This window comes from Alosa alosa, chromosome 1 (genome assembly GCF_017589495.1).
Source record: "Alosa alosa isolate M-15738 ecotype Scorff River chromosome 1, AALO_Geno_1.1, whole genome shotgun sequence".
Taxonomy (NCBI): Eukaryota; Metazoa; Chordata; class Actinopteri; order Clupeiformes; family Clupeidae; genus Alosa; species Alosa alosa.
In genome coordinates, this window is record NC_063189.1 from 13664801 (window position 1) to 13690979 (window position 26179).

At 46.1% G+C, this 26179-nt stretch overlaps 1 protein-coding gene across 1 annotated transcript in view; it reads right to left on the reverse strand.

Annotated features, from left to right (window-relative positions):
* The window catches only part of tnk2b (tyrosine kinase, non-receptor, 2b), a 37968-nt gene extending 29264 nt beyond the window's left edge, over positions 1–8704 (reverse strand). The window contains 2 exon segments of the mRNA XM_048240419.1: positions 330–507; positions 7544–8704. Of these exon segments, the coding sequence (XP_048096376.1) occupies positions 330–507; positions 7544–7606 (241 nt within the window). The 5' untranslated portion in view covers positions 7607–8704.
* Between the last annotated feature and the right edge of the window lie 17475 nt (positions 8705–26179).

Here is a 26179-nt window from a genome sequence, read left to right on the forward strand (position 1 = left end):
CACATTTGCACCTCATCATTTCATCAATGTTTTTACCTACAGGCACATACAGCACAGGTCAAATATGAGAACATCATCACTTGGGCTGCCAAGTGTCAACCACCTTTTCAACCTCTACATCTTCCACTGTAAAATAAAGCTTCAGTGTTTGCTGAATACTTTGGCTTATACTTCAATATGTGTTGGATATGAACTTGAAAGCCGTGCTACAGTACCTGTGTACCTCACTCATTTTCGCAGGCTAAAATTATATACGTAGATGATATCGTTGTATCGTCTAAGTTAATCCAATACACCAAAAGAATTTCCCTGGTTCAACTGCCACTCACCGGGTCGGCCCATGCCAATCTTCTCCAGGTCTTCATTCTTCACATAGTCAAAGTGCGAGAGCCGAGTGACGTTGAGGTCATCGCGGATCCGCAGGAAGTACTGCTGCAGCTGGACCTCCATCAGGAGCTCCAGCAGCCATTCTGTGCCCTCCTCACACTGCATGCTACTCCCCAGCTTCTACAGGAAAAGGAGAGCAAGCGAGAGAGAGAGAGAGAGAGAGAAAAAAAAAGGGAAAGAGAAAAGAAAAAATAGACATACTGTGTTAACCAACACATAGCTTTTTTCCTCATGACTGACTTTTCCTCAAAAGTGCCAACATTAAAAAGAAAAAGAAACCCTACGTGTACACACACACACACATGTAGTGTCCAACCTGAAAAGATGTGGCTGCACTGTGTGCCTGAGGAGAATCCCACAAAACAGGCTGGTAAGGAAGGCTGGTTCTGTAGTGGGAGCTGAACTGGAGTGCATCACTTCAATATCTGACAAAAGGACCCTGAACAAACTGATCAACATCTTGGACAATGAATGCCATCCACTCTACAGCACTATTAAAAAGCAAAATAGCTTGATCAGCTGGAGACTTCGCTCACTGCCATGCACAACTGAAAGGCTGAGGAAGTCATTTGTCCCCAGGGCCATTGAACTGTTTAATGCTTCACTAAAGGGAAGAGGAGAGATAGACTTCTCTGCATAGTCTGTCTGCCTCTCCACCCTCTCCATGTTTGAGTACTGACTGCCCACTACTGCTTTACTACTGTTTTACTACCGTTTTACTAATGTCCACAGCCTAATGTTTTTACTACTGTTTTCCTGCTACACTGTTTTTCATGCTATATTAGCACACATGATCAATGGCTTCTGCTACAATACTGAATGGCTGTAACCCTATTACCTCAACCTGTTTTTGCACTGACATAGTTTTTTATAGTACCTTGTCTACATTATACTTTACTCTCCTATTTGTCCATATTATGTATGCTGGTCTCTAGACCTTATTATTGCACTGTTGCACTAATGTTGGACTACTTTTTGCACCTTCACCATGACAGTAACTCTCTTGAGCACCTTACCATGCACACATAACTAAAGGACTACTGTTGGACTACTTTTTGCACCTTCACCATGACACACACTCTCTTGAGCACCTCTCCATGCACACAGAACTACAGGCCCTGTCACTACAAGCGTCTCATGCTTGATCACCCTCAAGCACATTGGATTTTTTACATTTCATTTATATAGGATATTTAGTTTTGTTAGTTCTTATCTCCTACTGTCTCTATTGTACAGTGGAGTTTGGTTATATGTTTATACTTATATTTACCATTTCTGCTGTAAGTGCATGTTGTGTGTGATGTCTGTATGCTACTGAGACCCCCTGAATTTCCCCTTGGGGATCAATAAAGTATCTATCTATCTATCTATCTATCTATCTATCTATCTAAAACAATCGGGATTCCATCCAGTGCTCTCTCTCTTCTATTCAGAGAGAAGCACTCATTCAGTCCACTACTCATTAAACACCATTTAGCAGCACTGCATCTGTCTACATCTGTCCAGCTATGCACCAGCGACCGGCGTCTAAAGGCTCTCAGAGAGCATTACATGACAGGTTCTCAGGGCACGCGTCGCACGCACGCACGCACACACGCACGTCCCACTTTGGTGACAGCTAATAGGGATCCTTTTAACAATAAACACACACACGGACACAGACCATCAGTCTCCTCTAGACATGCTACATAAGACATGTGGTTAGCACACACACACACACAAAGTTCATAAAGCACAAATTTTTGGCATAGGCTCAAACCATATGCACTTCCAGATATTCAATCAATGTCCTGCAGCCCCACCCCCCTTTCCAGAAGAGTCAGCCTCAATGATCCCCTCTAGGCAGACATAAGTGCATAAATGTCTCAGCTGGGCTGTAGAACCATCTCCATACTCACTCAAGGCCGGGCACAAGCAGCTTCGTCACCAACAGAGCCTGCCAAGTCGCTCTCAGGAAAATAAATACAATAAGGGTAGGAAGCAACCGGCCTCCCCTGCCTGGACTTCCACCAAGAGCAAAAATGAGCCGACTGATTTGCCTACTCTTTCCATTTCATTTCTTCCCTTATTTCTTGACTTTTTAGAAAGGCACGTTGGTCATCAGCTGCTTCCAATTACTACCCAGCCGCCCCCTCCAAAAACACTTCATCGGCCCAACCAACACCCCACCCCACCCCCCTTTTCCGGCCCCTGTGTGGTCAGTGGATGAGTAATGATGTTAGTCAGACAGGGCCTATTGATGTCATCCGCTGAATGCTGCAATTCACGCAAGTCCTTAAAGACAAACCTCAGATGACATTAGCTGGGAGGTGGTGGTGGTGACTTTTGTGTCAGGGGCGGCCTGCTGATATTCGCTCTCGTTTCTGGTAAGTGCTACTAAGAGTGAATGATTAGGCCCAATCTGGGTCATGTGATTTTTATCATTATACAAGTCTGTGTGTGTGTCAGTACAGCATATGACTGATGCATTCCTAATTTTGGACTGAAGCAATGTTTGTTAGTACTGTGTGTGAATCACCATAATATGACCAATGTATTCTTTCTTTTTGACTGAAGTAATGTGTATTTACACTGTGTATGAATCACTCTAATGTGATACAGCTGACATTTAGCCATCATTTATCCGAAGTCATAGACTGTAATGTGTAGACCTTGATTTTATGGAGTGCCCCTCATGCTCCTTGCCAATTGAATCTGACCTTGGCATTCCAACAGTAGTTCTGCCGTTGAAGCATGTCCGCAGTCTGCGGAGAGGCTGCCATCTCTGCTTGACCGCCTTAGATGGAAGCTCATTTTGTGTACCTGTGAAGTTCTCATGCCAGGGCCTTACTATGGATCATGAAAGTGAGTGCCTGTGCACTGTGAGTGTGTGTGTGTGTGCGCGTGCGTGCGTGTTTCACATTGTATGAATAATGTAGCTGTGTGAGTGAATGCAAAACACTGTTCTCCTGTGAGAGTGTGAGTGAGTGAGTGAGTCTATGTGTGTGTGTGTGTGTGTGTGTGTGTGTGTGTTCATGTGTGTGTGGGTGGATGTGCGAGGTCCAGGGGGCTCGCTCCTCTGTCACAGGGCTGCTTTTTATAGTTGTGCCTGAGCCTGCGATGCCCTGAGGGGTTGCGGCATCACCAGGCATGGGACAGGATCAGCACCCCCCATTTAGCCTGCAAATTATGTGGAAGCTGAAAAATGTGGACCTGAGCAGGCCCCTCGTGCCCAGCAGCAGCACCACAGCTCTGAGTCGGGAGGAGTGCTCCATCAGAGAGCTAGTGCTTAGGAAGCTAGCATTTGCTGGCAGCTACCACAGTGTAGCTGTGTGTGCAGAGTCAAGGTGTAGGCCCTGTGGTCATGCATGCATGCATGCGTGTGGGGAGGTGGTCACTCCGCAGTTTTACAATTCTTCCCTCAGCCCTTTTCTTTACATGCAAACACACACACAAACACAGACAAACACACATACAGACACTAACACACACACATAACAGTGTTTCCCACAGAATTGAATTCTATTTGTGGTGGTAGGTTTGCAGAATTAACTTGAATGCAACAGTTTTTAACAAATTAGCACAGTGTGGTTATGATGCTAACCAGATTTAAGCACAATTTAGTACAACCTGGAAAATCGTTGTGTGGTGGTCAATGTTGATATTGTGGTGGGCCGCCACAAATAAGTCAATGTATGGGAAACACTGCATAAATAAACTCAAGGGCTCAAAAGTACACAAGGCTATAAATGCAAATGGGAGAGTGAACCGCGGTACTGTATGCACATGTGTACGTAACTATACAGCCGCAATAACCTCTGTAGTATCTGTGTGCATGTATGAGCATGATAGAGAGAGAGAGACTGGGTGAAAATATGTCAATCCTCTCTCTCTGCTCTTCCCAAGAACAACCAAGCGAAAAAAGCAAATAATGTAACTAAAGTAATTAATTGTGTCATTTTTGTAATATGCAATAATAATAAGTTATATTTCACAGCTCTTTCTGGAACGCAATGTCCACAGTGTGCACAACATGCGAGTCATACATTATAAAACATGAAATATTCAATTGATCAAATATTGTAAGAGACATCAGTCTTGAGCTGGCAGAACATGTCAATGAAGGGGCTATGACAGCCATGGGAATCGAGTCTCCAGGTTGTGTCTTAAGAATTAGGGTTCACAAAACTACTCATTTGTTCCCTAAGCACTTCCTGTATTGACACAGGCAGGGTCAGAGGTCACTGGGGGTCAGGCAGCAGGCAGTCATTCCTTTCAGTCCCACCATTACTAGTGACCCCACTGCTCCCTTTACATTACCCCCATTCCTATGCCTGTGACCCCATGACCTGGAAGCAGAACTAAGCTCTGCAGTGGTCAGGCTGTGGTCAACCAGTTTTGGCAGGATAATTCCGAGGAAGTGAGGAAGAAAGGCAACAATTAGGATTAACTGGCAGGATCTAGGATCAAAGGCCTAGGCTAATGGGTTGTTGGAGCACTCTCCAATGTCTCTAAGAAAACTAAAGGAAAACTTAATTGCATCCACTTAATTCTACAACAATCACTCGAGCCAGACCCTACATAGCATGCCCTTGATCTCACAGCAGTCCACATTGTGCACGTTCTCCTCACACAGACACTGGAGGCAACATTTCACACCTCAACAAAGCAAATACTGGGGCGGCAGACACACATCCCACAATCTCCTGCTACTTCCTGCCCGGCCAAGCAAAGAGCCAGGGGCCCAAAGCTCAAACATGGATGCCATGTGTGGGCCTGTAACTGTCTGCTCAGTACAAACATACAGAGGGAGGAAAAAGGGTTCACACCAGAGAGAGAGAGAGAGAGAGAGAGAGAGAGAGAGAGAGAGAGAGAAAAGGGGTAAAAATAAAGGCAAAGTGTGGAAGAAAAAGTTACTTTAGAGGCCAGAGAGCAATGTCCTCATCCCATGGACCCTTCCATAGGGCCTCTTGGTGAGCAACTGTGAGAGGGTCTGTCCCACACCAACACACTGATGGCATACAAAGCTGGCCTCGGCAGGGCACGGGGCGGAAGCTATCCGTGTGTCTCCTCACACAGCGGCTGGGTGTCACTTGTAGAGGGACAGTGGGAGATGCTAGTGCAGGGAAGCCAGGACCTGCCGCCTTCAACAATTCACAAGAGGAGAACAGAGCTGGCTTTAGACGTGCAATTACGTCAGCATGCAGGAGATGATGGTATATGTTTAACCATGTGTCTCTGACATGTTCATTAACCTGAACCAACTCTTAACTCCTGTGTTTAACCCACCAGAAATGTTTACTTAAGAACACCTACTGTGACCTCAGTTTCAGTCACAGGGTGGAGGGGAAGTGTTCATGGGGATTATATGATGGTGGAGTTTTATGGAGTTATTATTACTGTCTGTTAAAGCCGGGGTTAAATGTTAAAGGAGAAATCCGGCAATTTCTCACATAGATCTCTGTTTCTCAAGGTCACAAAGTACTGTCAATACGGGGAAAAAAAACAAAAAAAAAAAACAAATCGGTGAGCCTCCATGTCCGTGAGCCCCCATGTTCAAGACCCCATAGTGTAGCGCTGTAGCTGCCTGGCTGCTTTAGCTGTTGAACCTAGCAACTCAAGCTAGGCAAAACCAATTGGGTTTTTTCCCGTTTTTTTAGTACTGCCAGTACTCAGTGACCTTGAGAAACGGAGATCGATGTGAAAAATCACTGGATTTCTCCTTTAATGGTTGGGTAATGTTAGCTCAAGTATAGGTTAATATTGATTAAGTGACAGGAATACATTTTGCCAGGACACTTGAAAACAATGGACACATTCATCAAATGAGAGAGGAGGTACAAGGAGGTAGGGGGCTTATGCATTCTGGTAAGTGAAAACATGACTCACATTCCTAGCCCTGATTTCTCCAATCTGATATCACATTACCACTGTCAAGGCCACAGATGGCACCACCACTGATGCAATTTCATTCAACAAAAAATAGAATCTAGTGACAAGACTTATACAACAAATCATCCACTTGACTGCATACTTCGCCACCAGTGTGCTAGACTGGCCTTGCGTCAGCGCTCCCACTGTCGTCTGGGACGCTTCATTAGTTATCCCAGCGTCCTGTAGAGGTGGAGAGGCAGGAGGCACGGACGTGAGGGCATGCCTGCAGTCTGAAATCACTGGCTCCACAGTCTCTGGGGGGAAAGCTTAGTCACAGCAGAGCCATCCCACACGCTTCCCATCAGCGCTGGGCTTGGTGAATAAACACACAGGCACACACGCACGCATGCACACGCTCACAGAGGGTTTGGTTAACACAGAGTGGGCAAACACCTCTCTTTCCCTGACGCAGACTAAACCCAGACGATGGTGAGGCGATGACACAGTCTAGCCTCTTCCGAGCCGCATTCCCCGCATTCTCCCAGCGAGAGTGTGAAACTCCTGGGTGGGCCGAGTGATAATACCAGGAGCGAGCAAGCGCTGGCGGAGGACGACGACAACGACCTCGCTGACACTACAGGTGCTGTTAGCATGGGCAGCGGATTGGGTTGCAGTGCAGGGGAGCCAGCACGTCCTGACACTTTACAAAGCGCAGGCCTGCTGGACAGCATGACTGCCAGGACAGTGGGGCTCGGAGAGGGGAGTGGGGCCGGACAAAATTGCTGAACAGTTAGGGCCGTGCTATTAGAAAGTTGCAAGACCAACTCCCATATGGCCCACAGTCACATACTTGGACCAAGGCCAACAGTCTGGATGCTGAACGGTTACACCCCGAGTAAAAACACAATACAATAATATAATGGTTTTGTGGCGTTTAAAAACAGCACAGGGGGAGTTATGTCTGGTCATAAAGTAATGAACCTACATGCGATCAAGACTTTTTCAAGTCCAGTAGACTTAGATGGAGGACAGATGATTCTCCAGCCAACAAACCAAACCAACTTGCCTGTCCTGCAAAGGGTTAATGTCATGCACATGCTTAGCAGAGTTCATCTGCAGTACACGTGAGCTACTTGACAGTTGCTCACATACAGTACGCATACTTGGTACATACACACACACAACCTACATCCCCCCAGGTAGGCATTCCTGGCCTTGTCTCTGATTTATCCTTCTCTCCCTCTCTTATGACTATGCAGTATGACCAGCTCATTGTTTTGCAGAAGTAGAAAACCAGACTTACTTTGTACACATGGAAATGTGCGAGGAAAGGGAAAGACTTTTTGAGTTTGTCAAAGCGGCGCATCCTGAACTCTGGGGTACAGCGGGGCTGTCCAGACAGAAGCAGAAGGGCAGTTGATACAACGCAGAGCGACTCCGACTCACTCCAGACACCCAGGGCGGTGCGGGTCCCCAGCGCGAGCAGGACAAAAGCAGTCTACAGGCAAAAGACCCGGGGAAAGAGACTGCTTCTCTGGTCCTGCAGCCAGCCGACTACATTCCATTGCGGGGCAATCCACATAAGCTCCTTTCCAACGCGAGCTGAAGTGTTGTGCTAGCAGACACAAATGGCCAACCCCGCACACAGCACAAACCCAAGGGAAAGAGAGGGAGGGCTCAGAGGAGGGGAAAAAAAAACAGAGAAAAGGAACACCAGAGGGGAATCAGCCAACAAGAGAGTCCGGTAGGGGGCTGGGAGTGGGGTTGGGGATGGGGGATGGAGATGTTGAACTCTTGAATGTTGACTTGGCAGGCTTCTCAGGACATCCAAAAATACTGAGAGCGTCTCCAATGCCAAGCGACTCCCAGGCACTCCGTCCTCAGGCGCAGCTCTCTCCGGACGCCCCTGGGAATAGCTCCATCCTCTCAGGTGTGGATGTGTGCAGCAAGGCAAACAAAAGTCCCGGTGAACGAGAGCAGGGGTCCTCCACCTCAGGCAACGCCGCCGCTGCCGTTAGCCGTGCCACTGTCCGGTCCTCTCTCCATCCCCTTTCACTGTACGGCTATTAATAGATACGTCTTGATTCACCCCGCCTTTTCACACACACAAACTTGCTCCGCAGACAGGCAGAGTGAACTAGCCTGGCGGGAGAGAGACGGAGAGCAGAGAGCGAGTGGCTGAAAAGAAATGGGGTGGGAGAGAGAGAGAGAGAGAGAGAGAGAGAGGATGTCCCTCAGTGAGTTGGAATAATGTGAGAATGTGTGTGTCCCTGTGCGCTTCTAGCTAGAGGTGGCTGCTCGACTGCACACATGCGTGCCTGTGCGCGTGTGTGAGAGCGAGAGTGTTTGAGGCGGTTGGACGTGTCGTTCTCTCCAAGCGGACCAGGCGGAGGAGCCTGGGGTTGTGTGTGTGTGTGTCTCTCTCTCACAGTGTGTAATTCCTGCTGTTAACAGACAGACGCTAGGGAAGTGCCCCCACTTTCCCTCCCTCTCTCACTCTCCTTCTCGCTCACCCCCCACCCTCTCGGCCCGTGCCCAGGACAGAGACTCTATGGTATTCCGATGGAGAAGCATTTGATCGTCAGCCAAGAGGTCAGATTTAACAGCAGGATGGAGAGCTCATTTCCTGTGGGCCCCCTTATGCTAGGATCTTAACAAGCCCACCCCACCACCACCACCCTTCTCCAACCCTCCTACCATTCCTCCCTCCCTCCCTCCCTTCATTCTCTCTCTCTCTCTCGGCCATTCTAGTGCTCTGACCTAGCAGCCCCTCGCTTCGTTGGCCCTTCCTTCCACTCTCTCCTCCCACAAGACTGAATTTCTCCTTTATTTGGTGCTGGCTTTATTTCCTGTCTCGATCCCTTCAAAAATGTTATCTCAACCAAATATACACAAATCCAGTACAGCTTTCCCCCCCCCCTCTTCTCCCTCTCCTCTTAAGGGGCGCTGTGCCGTCACCAAACAAAAGGTTGGTCCACAGAAAACACCAAGTTGCGGTTCAATTCCCCCTTCTCTCTTCCCTAAGGCTAGTTGTGAAACCAGATGTGAGGTATTTCCAGTGGTAAACAATGTGATTCATGTTCTTTTCTGAAGGGGAAAAACAAGAGGACCAATACCGCAGGGACCAGCGCCAGTGAACTAGGGATCCTGGGACGTCATAACCAGCCTGCGTCCAATTAAATTCCTGAGCCGAAGAATTTCCAGTGCGGCTCAGGACAGCCCAGCTTATGCAGCTGGAATGTTCTGCAGAGCAGGGCTATTGGGAGGATGCGGAGACCAAGAGGTGGAGGAGGAAGATCAACACCAACAAGAGGAACCACCAGACAAATACAGACGAAAAAAGAAAATATGAGGATATGCCAGAATGCAGATGCTGAAGAAAAAAAAACAAACACCAAAAAGACAAAGAGCGGAAGATGATTATGAACCCTGGAGAAGAGAAGAGAAATGGAACAGCTGTTTGCGGTTGGACTCTGATGTGGATTGCTGTCTGACTCCTTCACCCCAGACTATATAAACACAACCATCTGCAGCGTATACTGGTCTCATGATACAGCTAAAGCCTGCACACAGTATGCACTATCCCAATGCCGACCTATTAATAAATCCTCGTATGTTTGAACATTAAACATTTAGAACGCCTCATACTAAACTAACTTCAGTGCATGAAATACAGTGGAGTGAAACATATGTGAGTGCACACACTGAGAATGAGATTCACTATTAATTACATGATACATTAAAGACAGAGATGTAGTAGAGGCTAAAGGCAAGTAAACACAGTTTATCTACCTCTGAAATTTCAGAAATAGAGTTTATCCACCTATTATTAGAGTTTATACAATAATCAATTATCAAAACAGTTTATTCACTAATTGCAATTTTTAGTATTTAAAACCCACACTGCATTATCCACCTTCACAATGTGTGCACTCATCAACACTCTAGGAACCATTTAATACCATTTGTATGATTATAAACATTGGACAATAACCTCCACAATCATTAAACATGCTCTGAATGCCTTTTTGAAAAATCAGATACCGCATGGCGCAGTCCACCTTACCATGATCACAGAATTCATAGTTTACCCACCTCTTATTTTACCACTACACAACTGATTAAAGACACCCCACCCAACACACTAGACACTAAAATGATCAGTGAGCTGAGGTGAAGAGGTTTCACTGTGTGTTATAGCCCCCACTGTGGACAAAATCCTTGCTAGCTGACCTACAGTAACCTTTGCAGGGATGAGGCTTCGCACATTGGCAGAGGATGAGCAAACTTCTCACAGAGGTTCTACATCTGACACCTCAGCCGGGGGAGAGGGCCCTGCCAGAGACCACCCTACCACATGGTCTTAGTGCCCATCTCTCCTGACTCAAAGGTCTTGGTTTGTCAAAAGACAAAGACACTGTTACGTAGGTAGCCTAACAAACTACTCAGTGCATAGTACATGGTGTAAGCTACAGCAGCATGCTGGGGTACAACCTTATAGATCTCTTTGGGAGGTGTATAAGTTGGGGCTTAGGGGTACTTCAGGTAAAAGACTGACTAAAGTCAACCTTATAGATCTCTTTAGGAGGTGTTTAAGTTGGGGCTTAGAGCATTCATGTTCAGCGTAATATGTAGTTAGCCTTTGCATCACTGACAGTCCTAAACATTCATTAGTTCTAGTTCATTGTTATATCAGGATAAATGTGTTACATTAATACCACTGCCGTCTCCTTTGAAAAATGAGAGGAGGATCAGAACAGCACTCAAAGCAAATATATAAAGTGTCACCACCATAGCCAGATTCCACCTTCCACTGAAGTGAATTTCAGTGAATTCATCCGGCTATAACTAGCACCATCAGACTTAAAGTGCAGAATTGTGGAATCCTCATTGCTGTAGTGCATCAATGTTCCACAAGGGGGCAGTAGTAGACTCACAGTGTGGTGTCTGACACCCATGTGGGAGTGACCTTTGGCATTTCAATACATCTACAATACCAGACAATAACAAATCAAGTCCATTAATGTATAATATATTCCTGACCAAATGGGTGCGTCCTTAATATAATACCATATCTATTTGATCAAGGATAATAGGGATGGGAGTAACCAACAAAACAATACTGTCTAATACTTCATAGCATGTGGGTGGATCTACTTAAACTATATTTATATACGGTCTGAACAAACATGTACAGTTTCAGTTAGCAGCTGGTTTCAAGGTTTCTTTCTTTCATGCCCAACCTCCATTTCTATCGCCACCTTTTGGTCCCATTTCTTTCCCTCTTTGCTCGTCTTGACCTCCGTCTCTACTTGTTCTGCTCTTCTGATTGACAATACACGGCCTTGGGCGACAGCATCCGGCAGGTCCTGCTCTGGAGGCTGGGATCGTCAGTCTGGAAACTCCATGTCGGAATAACACAAACAATTCACCGCCCACATGCATACGACAGCACACAGCCATGTATCCCAAAGGTTAAAATAACAATGGCAGAGTACAGCACGCGTTCAACTGCTTGACTACACCATGTTTTGCAGCACCATGGATCTCTAAGCAGCCTGCCATCAGCAAAGTCCAGATCATTCAGTCATGGGCGGTATATGTGACCACACCTGTCTGAGTTCCACCGAACAGGGGACTTCGGCAATCATGAAATGGGAGTCAAATGGTCAACACGGGCTTTAAACTCGTTATTCCGCTAGCTGGGTGCACTGGCCAGGATTAAAAGTCCAGGGTGGAGGGGGGCTTAGATGGGACCCTGTGTTATCCTTTTATCCATTGCCCCGGGGCCCGGCAGGATCAAGGCGACAGACTAACCAGATTACAGCCTCAGGTAGGGGAGAACAAACAGCGTGACTCCCATTAAATATGAATGGATGAATCTCATTTCAGGACAGACAAAAGGGAAAGACAGACAGTCAGATGCACGCTCACACATACACACACACACACACACACACACACACACAGAAAGTGTGAGAGAAAGATTACATACATTTTTTTTTCTTTACTCAATGTTATTGTACAAATTGTTATGCTGTTTTGTTTTTTGCTTTGGCAACACTGTACCTACAGTCATGCTAATAAAGCAAAAATGAATTGAATGGAGATGGAGAGATGAAAAGAGCAAGACAGTGAATGAGAGAGAGCAAAGAGAACAGTCTGGTGACATAGGCATGAGGTCAGCTTCAACCCCCAGAAGTGAAACATCATCACAGTCTCTCTCTGAGGGGTGGTGAGGTAACACTCATTTTTGTGGGAACAGAACACTCAGTGCAGAGTCAGCTGTCTGTGTATGCGCTCACCCTGGGAGTCAGAAGACACACACACACACACACACACACACACACACACACACACACACACACACACACCACCTCTGTCATAATAGATCTTGTAGGGAATTATGACACGCTGGCAGGGGGAGCTGAGAATAGAAGCATTTTCTCTCTTCCTCTCTCTCACAAATGCAGACACACTCCCACAAACACACAAATAACCAAACACACACCATTAACCAAACACCAACCCAACACTAACCCAAACCCTTACAGACTGGCCTGACCACCCCGATGCTGTCTGTCACCACTGGATATCATTACATTCCTCTGCCTTTACTATGGGATCTGATGAACAAGGCCGAGGGCACAGGAGCAGACCATGAACCACAACGCAGCATATTCACACACACACACACACTTACAGCTAACAGATACTATAATAGCCGCATTGTGTATAAACCGCAGGGCAGTGTTTTATGCAAGTAAAAAAAAAAAACCATATTAATACCATGTTAACTGCCCCCGTGTATTAACCTCATAGCAAATTTTGCTAAATCAATGTCACCATCAAAAGAAACCAGACACCCCCTAGACATGGACATCACACTGAAACAATAAACACACACCTACAGTACACAGGCACACAGTCACCCTTCCCACATACATTCCCAGACGTTTACATGACACCATAACGGGACACCATGTGGGGTTACTCATCTTCTCAGAAAGATTTTGACAGAACGTTTGACAGAACCTCCTCATCTGCTGTTTGTGGTCTGCAGGGGAGAGCTGAGGAGCAGGGGGCAGCACTCTGCCCCTGCAGTGCCCGCTGCTTCTGTACAGTGGAGGTACAGTACCCCTACAGCAGGTACCCACTGACAGAAGGACACAGGGGCAGAGAGCTATGGTCAGAGGTGGTGATGATGGTGGTGATGGGGTTCGGGGGTACCTCATCATCGTCGCTGGGGAGCCGATGGTACTCAGCTGTGTCCCCCATGTTCCAGGTCATCTGCGCTAGGCTCCGTGGGAGCGGTGTTGCCACTGGACAGGAAGACGGGACGGGAGTCTACGTGGCGAGGATCTCGGGCTCACTTGTGCTTCATCACCATCATCATCGTTGTAGTCATCGACATTGTAGCCTTCATGTCAATTTAGGTGTCCTGTTCCTGATGCCCTCTGAGGGGACTTTGTTACGGCTCTCCGTTGCAAACGCCCTCAGCAGAGCGGTGTCCACTCGACCAGTGCTGATGTACACCGTCCTTGTAGCACACTGCAGAGCGCTCTCTCTCTCTCTCTCTCTCTCTCTCTCCCTCTCCCTCTCCCTCTCTCTCTCTCCCTCTCTCTCTCTCTCTCTCCCTCTCTCTCTCTCTCTCTCTCTCTCTCGCTCTCTCTCTCTGCTGCTCTTCTCTCTATCCCCGCAGCATTTCTCAGTACGTTTCACCTTCACTCCGCCCCGTCAATCGCACCGCGTCGCAAACGAGCTCTGGTCCTGTATAGCATCTTTGCGGTCTCTCCGTTTCCTTCCTTTCTTTCCTTGCTCTCTCTCTCCCTTGCTCTCTTGGTCCCTCTCTCTCATCACAGCATCTCTAAAGCAGCTGTGTGCTTTCGACCGGACAGGCAGCTGACCACCAGCAAATGAGGAGTTTTCCCTTTTTTACAGCGATAAAAGCAACCCTGTCCTGAATGCTCGTCTGCTGCCACAGGGGTAATCCTTTTCTTCTTTCCTTCTTTTCTTTTTTGGGAAACAATATTCGTCTTTCTCCAGGCTCTCTGCTCTCCTCCCTAAACCTGCTTTTTTTTATTTTTAGCCTGAGCCGCTCAAACAGGGCTTTGCTGAATGGTCGCCCCGACGACGCGGAGCCAACCTCGTCGCTGCGTTTTCCTGCAACAAGCAGCAGCCCTGAGGCAGCCGGCCAATCAGAGCGCAGCGCGGAGTGTGCCGGTGGAGAGGAGGAGGCCGATGAGGGGAGGGGGGATTGTTAATAAGGAGGGCTTTAATCCTGGGGAGAGAACAACACGGTGGTGAAAGCGGCATACAGGGGGGGCCATCTGGGGCCTCACCAAGAGGAGGACATCTGGACGGGAGGGGGGCAGGGAGGTAAGGCTTTGACTATGAGGGGGGGGGGGGGGGGGGGGGGCTGGTCTATTTCCCCTCTGACTGCTGATCAACCCCACCCTCCCTCCCTTCCTCTCTCTATCTCTCTCTCTCCCTCAGGCCAAACCACTGTTTTGCCTCTTTCACCCACTGACAGAGAGCTCTGCACCTCCTCTTCTCCTCTCTATCCTTCACTCCTTACCACCACACACCTCCTCAACCCTCCTTCTGTTCCATTCTCTCCATCCCTCTCCATCTCCTTCCCCATAAACTGCCCTCCTCTCTCCTCTCAGCAGGGCTCTGTCTGTTCAGTGGGATTCAGCTCTAAATAAATCCCTCTAATATCTGACCTCCATTAGCCGCCGCTCCTGCTCCTGCTGACCCACTAAGGCTTTGCCCCTACAACCACTCAGATAGCCAGCCAGCCAGCCCCCCCACCCCCCGCCCCGCCCCGCAGTGCCAGCACAGACTGCAGCCGAGTCCATGTCATCAAGGAATAACTCAAAAAAGCAACAAAAGTTCTTTCTCTCTCTCTTTCTCTCTCTCTCGTCATTCCACCGTAGTTTAATTTTTCTCCCAGAATTATCAGAGTGGAGTGAAAATGTTTGGTTGCTGGAGGTAGCTGCCCTGTGTGCTGTCCCTACTCTGTCCTGTTCCCCTCCTCTTCTCAACCCCACTCCTCCCTCCAGCCCATCCTCCCCAATGCTGCAGCTGGCACTAGGCCGGTGTGTGATCGTAAAGGACGACAGAGGACACTCTCGCCATCTCTCTCTCTTCATTTCATAATCTCTGTTAAGAGCTCCTCGCCTCCTCCCTATATGAAAAGCATGGCTGATGGTGTTAAAGCCTCCACTGCACCACCCTTAAACACCCATGTCCCCATTTCAATTGTTTTCCCTTCCACACATTCAGCCTATTTTCAGCATCTCTCTCCCTCTCTCTCTCTCTTACACACACACACACAGCAGATGGCTCCAGAATCAGCAGCGGCCGCATCATTAAACCCAGCTTCCCCCGAGTGTCCTTACAGCAGTAGCACACCCCCCTGCTGCTAGCACATATCCTCCTAAAGCCGCACACACACACACACACACACACACTCTAACATTGACATTAAGACACTTACAGTAAATACAAAACTACCGACATATGACCACACAATCCCACTGACATGCAACAGCAAGACATAACTATTTTCTGTACAGTACACTAACAAAACCACATACCTAAACATGCATGTATGTATGTACACTATACACAAACATACACGCACACACAAAAAAAGCGGATATGTGATGAGAACACAGTCTGGGTGCGTGGGCAAGAGTGTCGTGACCTATGTGGAGCCATGCTGGGCTGGGCAGAGCTAGTCTAGACTGGGCTGGACTTCCCTTATAAAAACAAAACTCAGAACTCTCCATAATAATAACAACACCATTACGCCCTGACAGCACTGCATTCTCCCCAAGACAAATAAAGTCACAGATGAGCTCTGAACATCGCCCTACCAACGGTCATAAACACAGTTAACCATTCAGGGCTGCATTCTTGGTAATGGGGTTTTGGTGTTCCGGTTCAGAGAACCAATCCGGACCGGGGCCGAGGGTGGCGTGAACAGCATTCCGTCTCGCCACCGAGGAGCCGCCACTTTCCGATCATGTTGGCCCTTTTTTTTTAACAAGGGGCTTGTGGGTGACCAGCGAACCAACACAAGCTTAAAAACAGGCACGGATGGCGTCCCTGGGGCCACACCGCTGTCTCGGAGTCCACAGGTATGGGAAATGTATTTAGCGTGCAGAACTGGAGCTGTGCCCGTGCTGCGTAGCGTGTAGCATACTCCCTCCTTGAGCAGCACGTCAGCTCCATCTCACTGCGCTTACTGATGAGGGAGCGGGCAATCTGCACTCCAGATAGACAGACAGACAGATAGATAGATTGCTTTATTCATCCCCAAAGGGAAATTATGGTGTTGCCTGATAACCTGCTTCCTCAACATGACAACGAGATCCTCAGTAAAACTGCTCTCTAAAAAATATACATTTAAACCACATGAAATGCTTGATAAATCACACACCTTCAAAAGACAGCTTTTTAAACCACAACCACAAGAGGTCAAATAACATTTTGTGTATCTGTGTTTTAAAATAAAAATCCTCTTCACTTCAATCTAGACCTGTGAACCCTTTTCCACAACCCAATGAAGGCTCTTAGCACCTTAAACTTCTCATGCAGACACCGGAGAGGTTCTGTGTCGGGCCATAAATGTATGAAAGAATCGCCACCAAAACCTATAATCACATATTGGCATAATGCTAGCATAATGCTACCTAGCTCTGACTTTTTTGGCTTTCTTACCTTCCCACTATGGGACGATGATATTGTTTTTTTTACCACCTGATCCACTTACAGCTGTCCATTCCCACCAAACTGTTATGCATAGTTTCTACTGTGATTAAATAGGTCTACATATTAGGGCTGTCAATCTTCCATAACCCAATTTGAATTTCAATTATTATTATTTTTAATAATCGAATTATATTTAAATATTTAATGCTCAAATTTAGCCTATTATTAATATTTACAATGCATCTCTACACTGTATAAACGGGCTTATGCATTGCCAATGCCACTATAAAAGCGTGGTTGACTTATGTTATATTGACACTAGTCTACCAACGATATCTGTGCAACTTGAGTGGTTTCAGTTTCTTTTGCGCAGACGCGCGCACACACTGAATGAACGCCCACTACCACTTTATTGAATGCCTCTGTTTGGTGAAGTATTTAATGATTGGGGAAAAGTTTGCTTTCTATTTTTCTATCGGCCCGCGATTCCATGAACCATTATGCCCATCAGAGAAGTGACAAAAGCACCGGGCATAGCCTAGAGGAGGGAGGCAAAAACCTAATTCTTGCCTGCTTTAGCTGCGCGGTTCCTCGTCCTCGGACTGTTTACCTACCTAGCTTGTCAGGGTGTCGCGTTATCAGGGTGTAGCGTTACTCAGGCTGTTCGCTGCTACATATTCTGCAGATTACGACATCATTGTTATTTTTCCGTTTTCTGATGGAAATCCAAAAACGTTCCACACATCGCTGAAATGGTCAGGAGTGGTGATCAACGTGGGTGCATCGCTTCTGCCATATTTAGATTGTGCAGAAATTCATTCCAACAGCCCTACTACATATTGTGTGCTAGCTTATTTATGCTAGTGTGTCAGCCTATTTATGGCAGTTTTCTGTTTCACAGTCTTCTTATACTGACATACATAACAGTAAACCTATGAGCATAGTTCATAGCCTATATACCAATTAATCTGTCCTACAACCAGGACATTGAATGCTGTATCTTTTGAAAACATTAATAAGTCATGTTATTTAATTGTGTATTCCTGGTAATATCACTAAAAGTGCAGTTGTGTTGTTTTGATTGTGTAAAGATGTTCATATATTCTGGTGCATGCATTATTCTTTTTGCTTCTGACTCTCCCATCTCCCTCTCCTATGGTGCTTGCCTCTGGGCCTGGCAGGTCCAAGCTCTGGGCTCTGTGAAGAGCATTAACTTCAACAGCCAATTGTTACCTCTATTCAAAGTGCATTCAAAGTTCTTAAGATCAGATAGTGACAGTAGTACCAGTAGCAATAAGTAAAACATTTCTGCTTACAGAAAACACACTTTGCAGTGTGTCTAAATGAATAAAAGTGCTTAAATAGACTGAAGTATCTGAGCTGAAGGAATTGGAGGACGGCGCCACACGTCCAGCAGTGGGTCTGCTGCGTCCTGCCCTGCTGCCTGAGGCCCTGCCGAGTGCTGACATTCACAATGTGGTAATCTTCAATATCATTTCCCCCGATGATTCTGCCTTGATCCTTTATTTAATCATCCACCTGAACTACATGCAACACTCTCACTGCTCAAACCTGACTGTTCGGCACGTGCACACTCATTTCTCAAAAACTAATCCCCCAGCCATGGAAAATCCTCTCCATATGCTGTGTCTGGTGGGAGAAGAGGAAGACAAGAGAGAAGGGGGGTGAGAGAGAGCGAGAGAGAGAGAGTGAGAGAGAGAGAGAGAGAGAGAAAGAGAAATGGGCATGTGATGGCAACACTGCAGAGCTGCCCCTTCACATTTATTCTCATGTTACAGATCTGCCTGCATGCAGAAAACTACCAGACTGTAGGGGCACTTTATTTCACTGCAGGGCCACTCAGGCTGCTTAGCACCCCCAGCCCTAATAAAACTCACAAGTAATTCTGCAGCCTTCTCTTTCACCTTGTGGTCAAGTGAGGCCTGTGTGTGAGAGGCCTCATACAATAAACCCAACACAGGACACACACCCCTGCCTAATCCCTCTGATCCCCCTGTTGGGATTCGGAGGCGGCGCTGCTGACGTTGACACGGCACCTGGAACATCCTCTGGTGGTGAAACAACAGCAAAGCCCTGTGCCCATGCCCCCAGTTCATCACCTGCGCTTCCCAGAAAGCTTTCGCTCTACCCGCTAAATAAAATGGTGGTTAGCGAGGTGACAGAATCCTCTGTAAATACTGTTCCGCGTGGACTGGACACACAGCAGTGGTGGCGGCACGCCCTAATCCCTGGCCAAAGCTGCCTTTCTAGGAACGCTGGGTGAGGGCACATGTGGCCCCGAGGAGGGTGAAGTGAGCTCAGAGCCAACAGGTGGGGTTTTAAGAGGGGAGGAGAGGGCAAGTCGGTAAGTGAGGGAATTTAGGAAGGTTTAGTCAAACCAACTGAGCCCACATGCAAGTTGAAGCTGAGAGTGTGATTGCTCAACACACACACACACACACACACACACACACACGTTCCAATTGCATAGTCCTTCCAAATACGACTGAGAATACAACCTACGAGTCCAACTGTAACGCAGCATAATACAAAGGTCGTTATTAAGGGTCATGGTATCATAAACTCCAAGAATTACCTGGGCTTTTAAAAACATAATCTGGATGCTTCTACAAAAATGCTAAAAGTGGTTTATTAAACTCAAGAGTCCACAGAAAACCAGTGGGATGAGTTTCAGAAAAGAATGCACAAGAGAGTACCTAGGAATCTGGTTGATCCAGAGATATTCTGTAAAAAAGGAATGCTCTTAAATACTCTGCTTACAGGCTGTGGCGCAAGCAGTTGCAGCGCCTGTATCACACTACAGCTGCAGCGCCTGTATCCCACTCAGGTCCGAGTGCCCACGGAAACCCGGGTTCAAATCCGGCCCAAGGACCCACAATTTCGCAATCCCGCCCCATCTGTACCTTCCACTCGCTTCCTGTACTGTTCCATCTGAATAAAGACAAAAATCCACTGCTTTCTATTCTCTGCCTTTATGATATGTCATAGAACAAGACTGCACCCTTTTATTGGCAAACGGACATTTTACAAAGAATTAAACGCAGGGGTGCCAATAATTGTGAAAAAATATTTATTTTTCAGGATTTTATGAGGATTTTTGAGGATTTTATGAGGATTTTTATTTTTTCAATCTCAGAACAAATTTGCTTCCTCAATTTGCTTCCTCAGTGATTTTTCTGATAGTTTCACAATGGAAAACAATGATAAAATGCTTTTTACTCATCTTTACTAGGGGTGCCAATATATGTGGAGGGCACTGTATACAGTGTAAAGAAATCATAAAGAATCACATCATAAAGAAATCTGTCAAAAAAGATTCTGTGCTCTTATGGGACAAGCACATAAATCCAATACAGTGCTGGAATGATTCAAGAAGTGTTCTAATACACATTTACGCTGTGCATGTGGTTACATGGAAGTCCTAGAAACCTGGATTCATGTCAAGGCCCATGTCCTCACTTCACACCTGATTTTCAGCATACTTGTGGGTGTGTGCGTGCGTGCATGCATGTGTATATGTTGGTGAGGATTTATATAGTCTGTGTGTGGCCCTAGCTCTCACTCCCAGCAATTTCATCATACTTATCCTCCACAGCTATCCAGCCAGCCAGCCAAATACCTGTGTATTACCACTCCTCTCCACCAGGGGGTGGTGAAGCACAGCCCCCGCACACAGCATCCACATCGCCACACTGAGCCATTAAAGCTGGCAGTCTACTGAAAGTGAGTACAAGCTAGGACAAAGAAACCCCACACACCACAAGTAATCCATAAGGACAGTATAAAACAAATATGCAGAGTGGAAAAACTCAAAGCAAAAGTTGCAAAACTGCCAGAGGAGGCCATTTTAACTGTAAAAATAATCCTCTCATGAGATTTGGCTCATGATGCAAGCCTCCAGAACTGCCCATCTACAATTCCACTGGCAGACTTGACTCTGTGCGTCAGTAGACAGAGCGGATGCTCAGAGGACTGTTCTAGCAATAGCATACTATGGACTTCCGAATGATCAAAACTCCATGAACTTATCATAACCATTTATCTGGCATGGGCCGGGCTTTCTACAATGAGACAGAGGACGACGATTAGCGCTGCTTTTTTACACTACCAATGGCCGCGCTGATGGCATCACTGTCAAATGACAGACATGTGCTTTCTTTTAAACTGAGCAAAAAACTGCATTTAAAACCTCTGTTTACAAGAAAATGTGTTCGCTGTATTTCCAAAAAGATTAATTTATAGTTTACTGTACAACAAAGTTTAATTTCACCACTGGTTACCGGTATTCCCCTTGGAAATCAAAATCGAGATTGAAATAAAGAATTGATTTGGCATCAGCTAGGATAGTGCCCATGTCACTATCCTAGTGCATCACTTCATTATCAGATAAAAGGACCCTGAACAAACTGATCAACATCTTGGACAATGAATGTCATCCACTCCACAGCACTATTACAAAGCAGAAGAGCTTGATCAGCTGGAGACTTCGCTCACCGTCATGCACAACTGACAGACTGAGGAAGTCATTTGTCCCCAGGGCCATTGTTCTATGCTTCACTAAAGGGAAGAGGAGAGATAGACTTGCATAGTCTGTCTGCCTCTCCACCTTCTCCATTTATGTGTACTGACTCTCCACTGGCCTACTGTTTTTACTGCAACACTGTTTACATGCTAGCACATATGCATAACCCCTCCCTTCCTCCCACACCCTGGATTGTAGCCGTACTTAATACCTAATACTTAACACTTTATACTTAATACTTGACCTGTAACCCTATTACTTGAACCTTGCACTGATATATTTTTATATATTACTTTGGCTACATTATTCTCTTATATGTCCATATTTATTTTATGCTGGTCTCTAGACTTTATTATTGCACTGTTGGGACTTGCTTATTTGCACACTCACTCTCATAGAGCACCTTACCATGCATACAGAATCACAGGTTCAGTCCCTGCATGGGCCTCATGCTTCATCATCCTTAAGCACACTATGTGGATATTTGATTTAGTTTTATTTAGTATTTTAGCATTTTTTTATCTTCTACCAGGCTTGTGCAAAATTCCAGTTTAATTGAAACTGGCTCTTAAATTCCAATTCAATTCTTGAATTGCACTTGCATTTCAATTGAGGTAGCAAACAGGAAGCAGAATTGTAATTCAAATTGTGCACAACCCTGTCTTCTACTGTCTTTATTGTTCTGTGGTGTTTATATATACTGTATATATATATATATATATATATATATATATATATATATATATATATATATAAAACTTTTTTTCCTGCTGTAAGTGCATGTTGTGTGTGATGTCTGTACGCTACTGAGACCTTGAATTTACCCTTGGGGATCAATAAAGTATCTATCTATCTATCTATCTATCTATCTATGTGGATCAGCATCTCAAACTGAACAAATGAACGCATAAACCAGAGGTGTGTATGTGTGTGTCTAAATGTGCACAAAGGCTCTACTGAGCACGGCAGTGAAGCCAGGAAACACACACACACACACACACACACACACACACACACACACACACACACACACACAGACAGACACAGACAGACACAGACAGACCCTTTTGCCTCAGCAGAATGTTAAGAATTATTTGCCTCCAAGTTATTCTAAAAATAGAAGACATCAAGACATGGTTTAGGTTTTGATCACAAACATTTCTTTGGGTGGCGGGTATTTATTTTGGTGGTCTAAAAAAAGCTAACAAAAAAAAAGCGAATGTGTCTACTTGCTTTTATGTATACGTACACACACCCACACCAAGCTAACGACTCTGGAACATTCAAAACAAAAAGACAGGCATGTCTTTTTGTTTTGAATGTTACAGAGTCGTTAGCTTTGTGTGGGTGGGGGGTGCCTGTCAATTCCCGTTTTCCTACCTCTATAAGCAGGTCTGTGGGTGCATGGGTCTGACTGTATATGACTGTGTAAATATGAATGTGTTCTCCATTCTGTCTGTGAATGTGTAGGTGGGTGCAGCATGGATGGGAGGTTAATGAATCAAGCGTGACAGGACGGGATTGTGAATGTATGAGAGAGAGAGAGAGAGAGAAAGTGTGTGTGTGTTTGTGTGTGTGAGTGAGTGAGGAGTGAGTGAGTGAGTGGAAGCATGTGGGTGAATAGATGTGGGTTGTATTGTATGCTTGTGTAATATTAGTCATTATGTATGAGTGAGTGAGTGACAGAGTGAGAGAGAGTTGTGTGAGCGGATGTGTGTGGGTGTACTGTATGCAGGAACAGAGGTGCTGTGTGTGTACAGGCCTCGGTGATTGCATCATCATGCCTGTTGAGCCATATTAAACTGCAGTGGCCTGATCAGCTTGTCAATCTATAACCCTCTCTTCCGCTCCATGATGACCGTGCAGAGACAGAAACGAAAGATAAGAGATAAGTGTAGCCACAGTTAGCTATTAGCCTACGCTGCATACCATATAGTCTGCCAAATACGATAATTATCCACAGAAGTAGTAAATATATATGAGTGATGATAATTATCCACAAAAGTAGTAACATAAGTTATATATTTCTGTTGAGGACAGAACTTTTTTTCTGTAATCTAATCATCAGATATCGCTGAAAGACGTAGTGTAACTGACTGTATGCGCATGGGTGAAAGGATGCACAGAAATGTGCATCTTTTTCCGCATAGAATTTCTCTCTAAATCCTGATATTTGCGGTGAAAGATGCTTACATACATTTTACCTGTTTGCACAACTTTTTATAACCTTTATAATTTAGGCCCCTGGAGTGGATATGCTTCAAAAGTAAAAGCCATGCAACCCATACCCATCCAACACTATGCCCTGTTCCAAAATAATTTTGAATGTGCGACATTTCAACCATCGGGCACCTGATAAAACAATGTTGAAACACTGTCCTTTCACAATCCTGTAGGAGTCGGACAGACAGATAATGCAAAGCAACCACATGCCATCATACATGTAGTCTCATCTCATTTAAACACTTGCTAGAGTCTAGTTTCACAGTTACTGGTTTAAAAGCGACGATGGCGAGACCACGGGGAGACTGGCCCTTGAAATAACTGACATACTGGTATGCAAGTTGCTTTGTATAACAGCCTCAGCCAAATGAATAAATAAACAACCTCTGCTGAACAATCCAGAATTCATTAGCAGAAAAACCCATCAACTGCTCCATACAACAATCCCGACTCCTGCTTGTGGACGCAACCCCACAATCCACTCCTCGCAGCCGCTCTCAGGAAGGAGCCCAAGGCTTACGCATGTGCTGCCGAGGCAAAAGAAATGTGTGAACGTCACTGTACAGATATACATCTACATACCGTGCAGACAGCTAAACACAAACCAAGGGAGTAGCAAGAAATAGTCCATATACAGCACACAGCTCGTAGCAATGGTCCTGTAAGCATCATGCAGGGGCAACATGTCAAGGGCTCTCGGCAGAGGCATGCTGTGTGTCCTTGAGTACGGTAAGGCGATTCCTCGTATGAGATGGAGAACCAGGGAACATGAGAGACAAGACAGGAGTGAGGAATGAGAATGGTCTGTGAACGTATGTATGTGTGTGTGTGTGTGTGTGTACACACACACTTGTGATATGTGAGTGTGCATATGTGTGTGTGTGCATGAGAGAGTGAGAGATAGAAACGAAGACCGTGTGCATGCATAGGTGTGTGTGTGTGTGTGTACACATAAGAGTTGAGCCGGATATGAGCAAGCGAGGGGTTAAAATAACACTCCCCCTCCTCTGACTGAGCTCCTTCCTCTCACCTCTCCTCTGGGCTGGGGAGCCGTCAGTCGTGCCCCCTGCCCCACCGCCCGTGGCATTCACACAAGCACTCCAGAAGAAGCACGCTCGCTGCTATTTCAGTCCCCCCCCCCCTCCCTCCTCTTCCCCTCTCTCTCCTGCTACCACCTTTTTTCCCCCCTTCATCCATCTATATCTCTTTAGAGTTTACTTGCACTTTGTCTCCCACGATCTCAACTCTGCCTACCTTGCCCCCCCCCCACCCTATCCATTTAAATTTACCTCACTGACAGTTTCTCACGGATAGTCTCGCTCTCTCTCTCTCTCTCTGTGTCTCTCATCATACACTCTGGGGTAAATATAGATCCATGGCCCCTGATGGGCCACCAGTAAACACCCACCCCTGAAAAATGTAGCCCGTTACATGCCCTCGTCTGTACAATGATCAGTTGCAAACAGGAACATTCAGATAACACACACACCAAACTGGGACTAACCAGTTGTCAGACAGGCATAACTTGTAACCTGTAAACAAATACCCACTCTCTTGCACATGCATTTATGTTGTAATTTAACCAGTGCACCAAACTCACTGGGACAACACAGGGTGCCCTGACAAGAGGGAAGAGTGTGGGAGTTAAAACCTATTTAGAGTCTGATTATCTAATTTAGTGGAAATGTGGGCTTACCACTGGAACAGGTCACACACAAGCCTCTCTTCAAATGGCCAACATTTCCTCTCTAAAAGCGTTTGGTTGGGAAAATATAGGACTAGACACACACACACACAAAGAGCCTTACCTCAGCTGTACACCACTATGAGGCCTTTGTGCAGACAAAAAAGCCGTCATTGCTTAGATTATCAACGCTGACGTCTCTCCTGTTCTTGTAGAAAACAGACAACCACTGTGTGTGCGCATGAGTGTGTCTGTGAATATCTGTGTGTGTGTGTGTGTGTGTGTGTTTTAGAAAAGAAGTGCATGTCTGCTCTATAAAAACTGATATCTCGGCTATCCATACATATCTTAACAATTTGTGCCATAACACTGGGGAATTCTGCTGATTGAGAGAGTGATAAAAGAGCAGAGAGGAGAAAAGCAAGCGTGACAGTGAGGGGGAGAGTCAGGGATGGATGACACACTGGGTGCCCAAGCAGTGGGTAGTGACGGTTGACAGTGACAGATGGGGGTTGGTGCTTCAGGCAGCCTGTGTCACATGACCAGCCAGAAGCTGTAGGCATGCGGGAGGAAAGAGTAACAGGATCCTGCTCATTCACCTTCACTTCCCATGGCACCAAACACACACACACACACACACAGGCGTGTGTGCGCGCGCACACACACACACAATGACACAATCCAGCACTCATAGAAGATTTGGAAGAGTGGACTTGAAGTGACACATGCACACAGACACAGATGACACAGACACACACACACACACA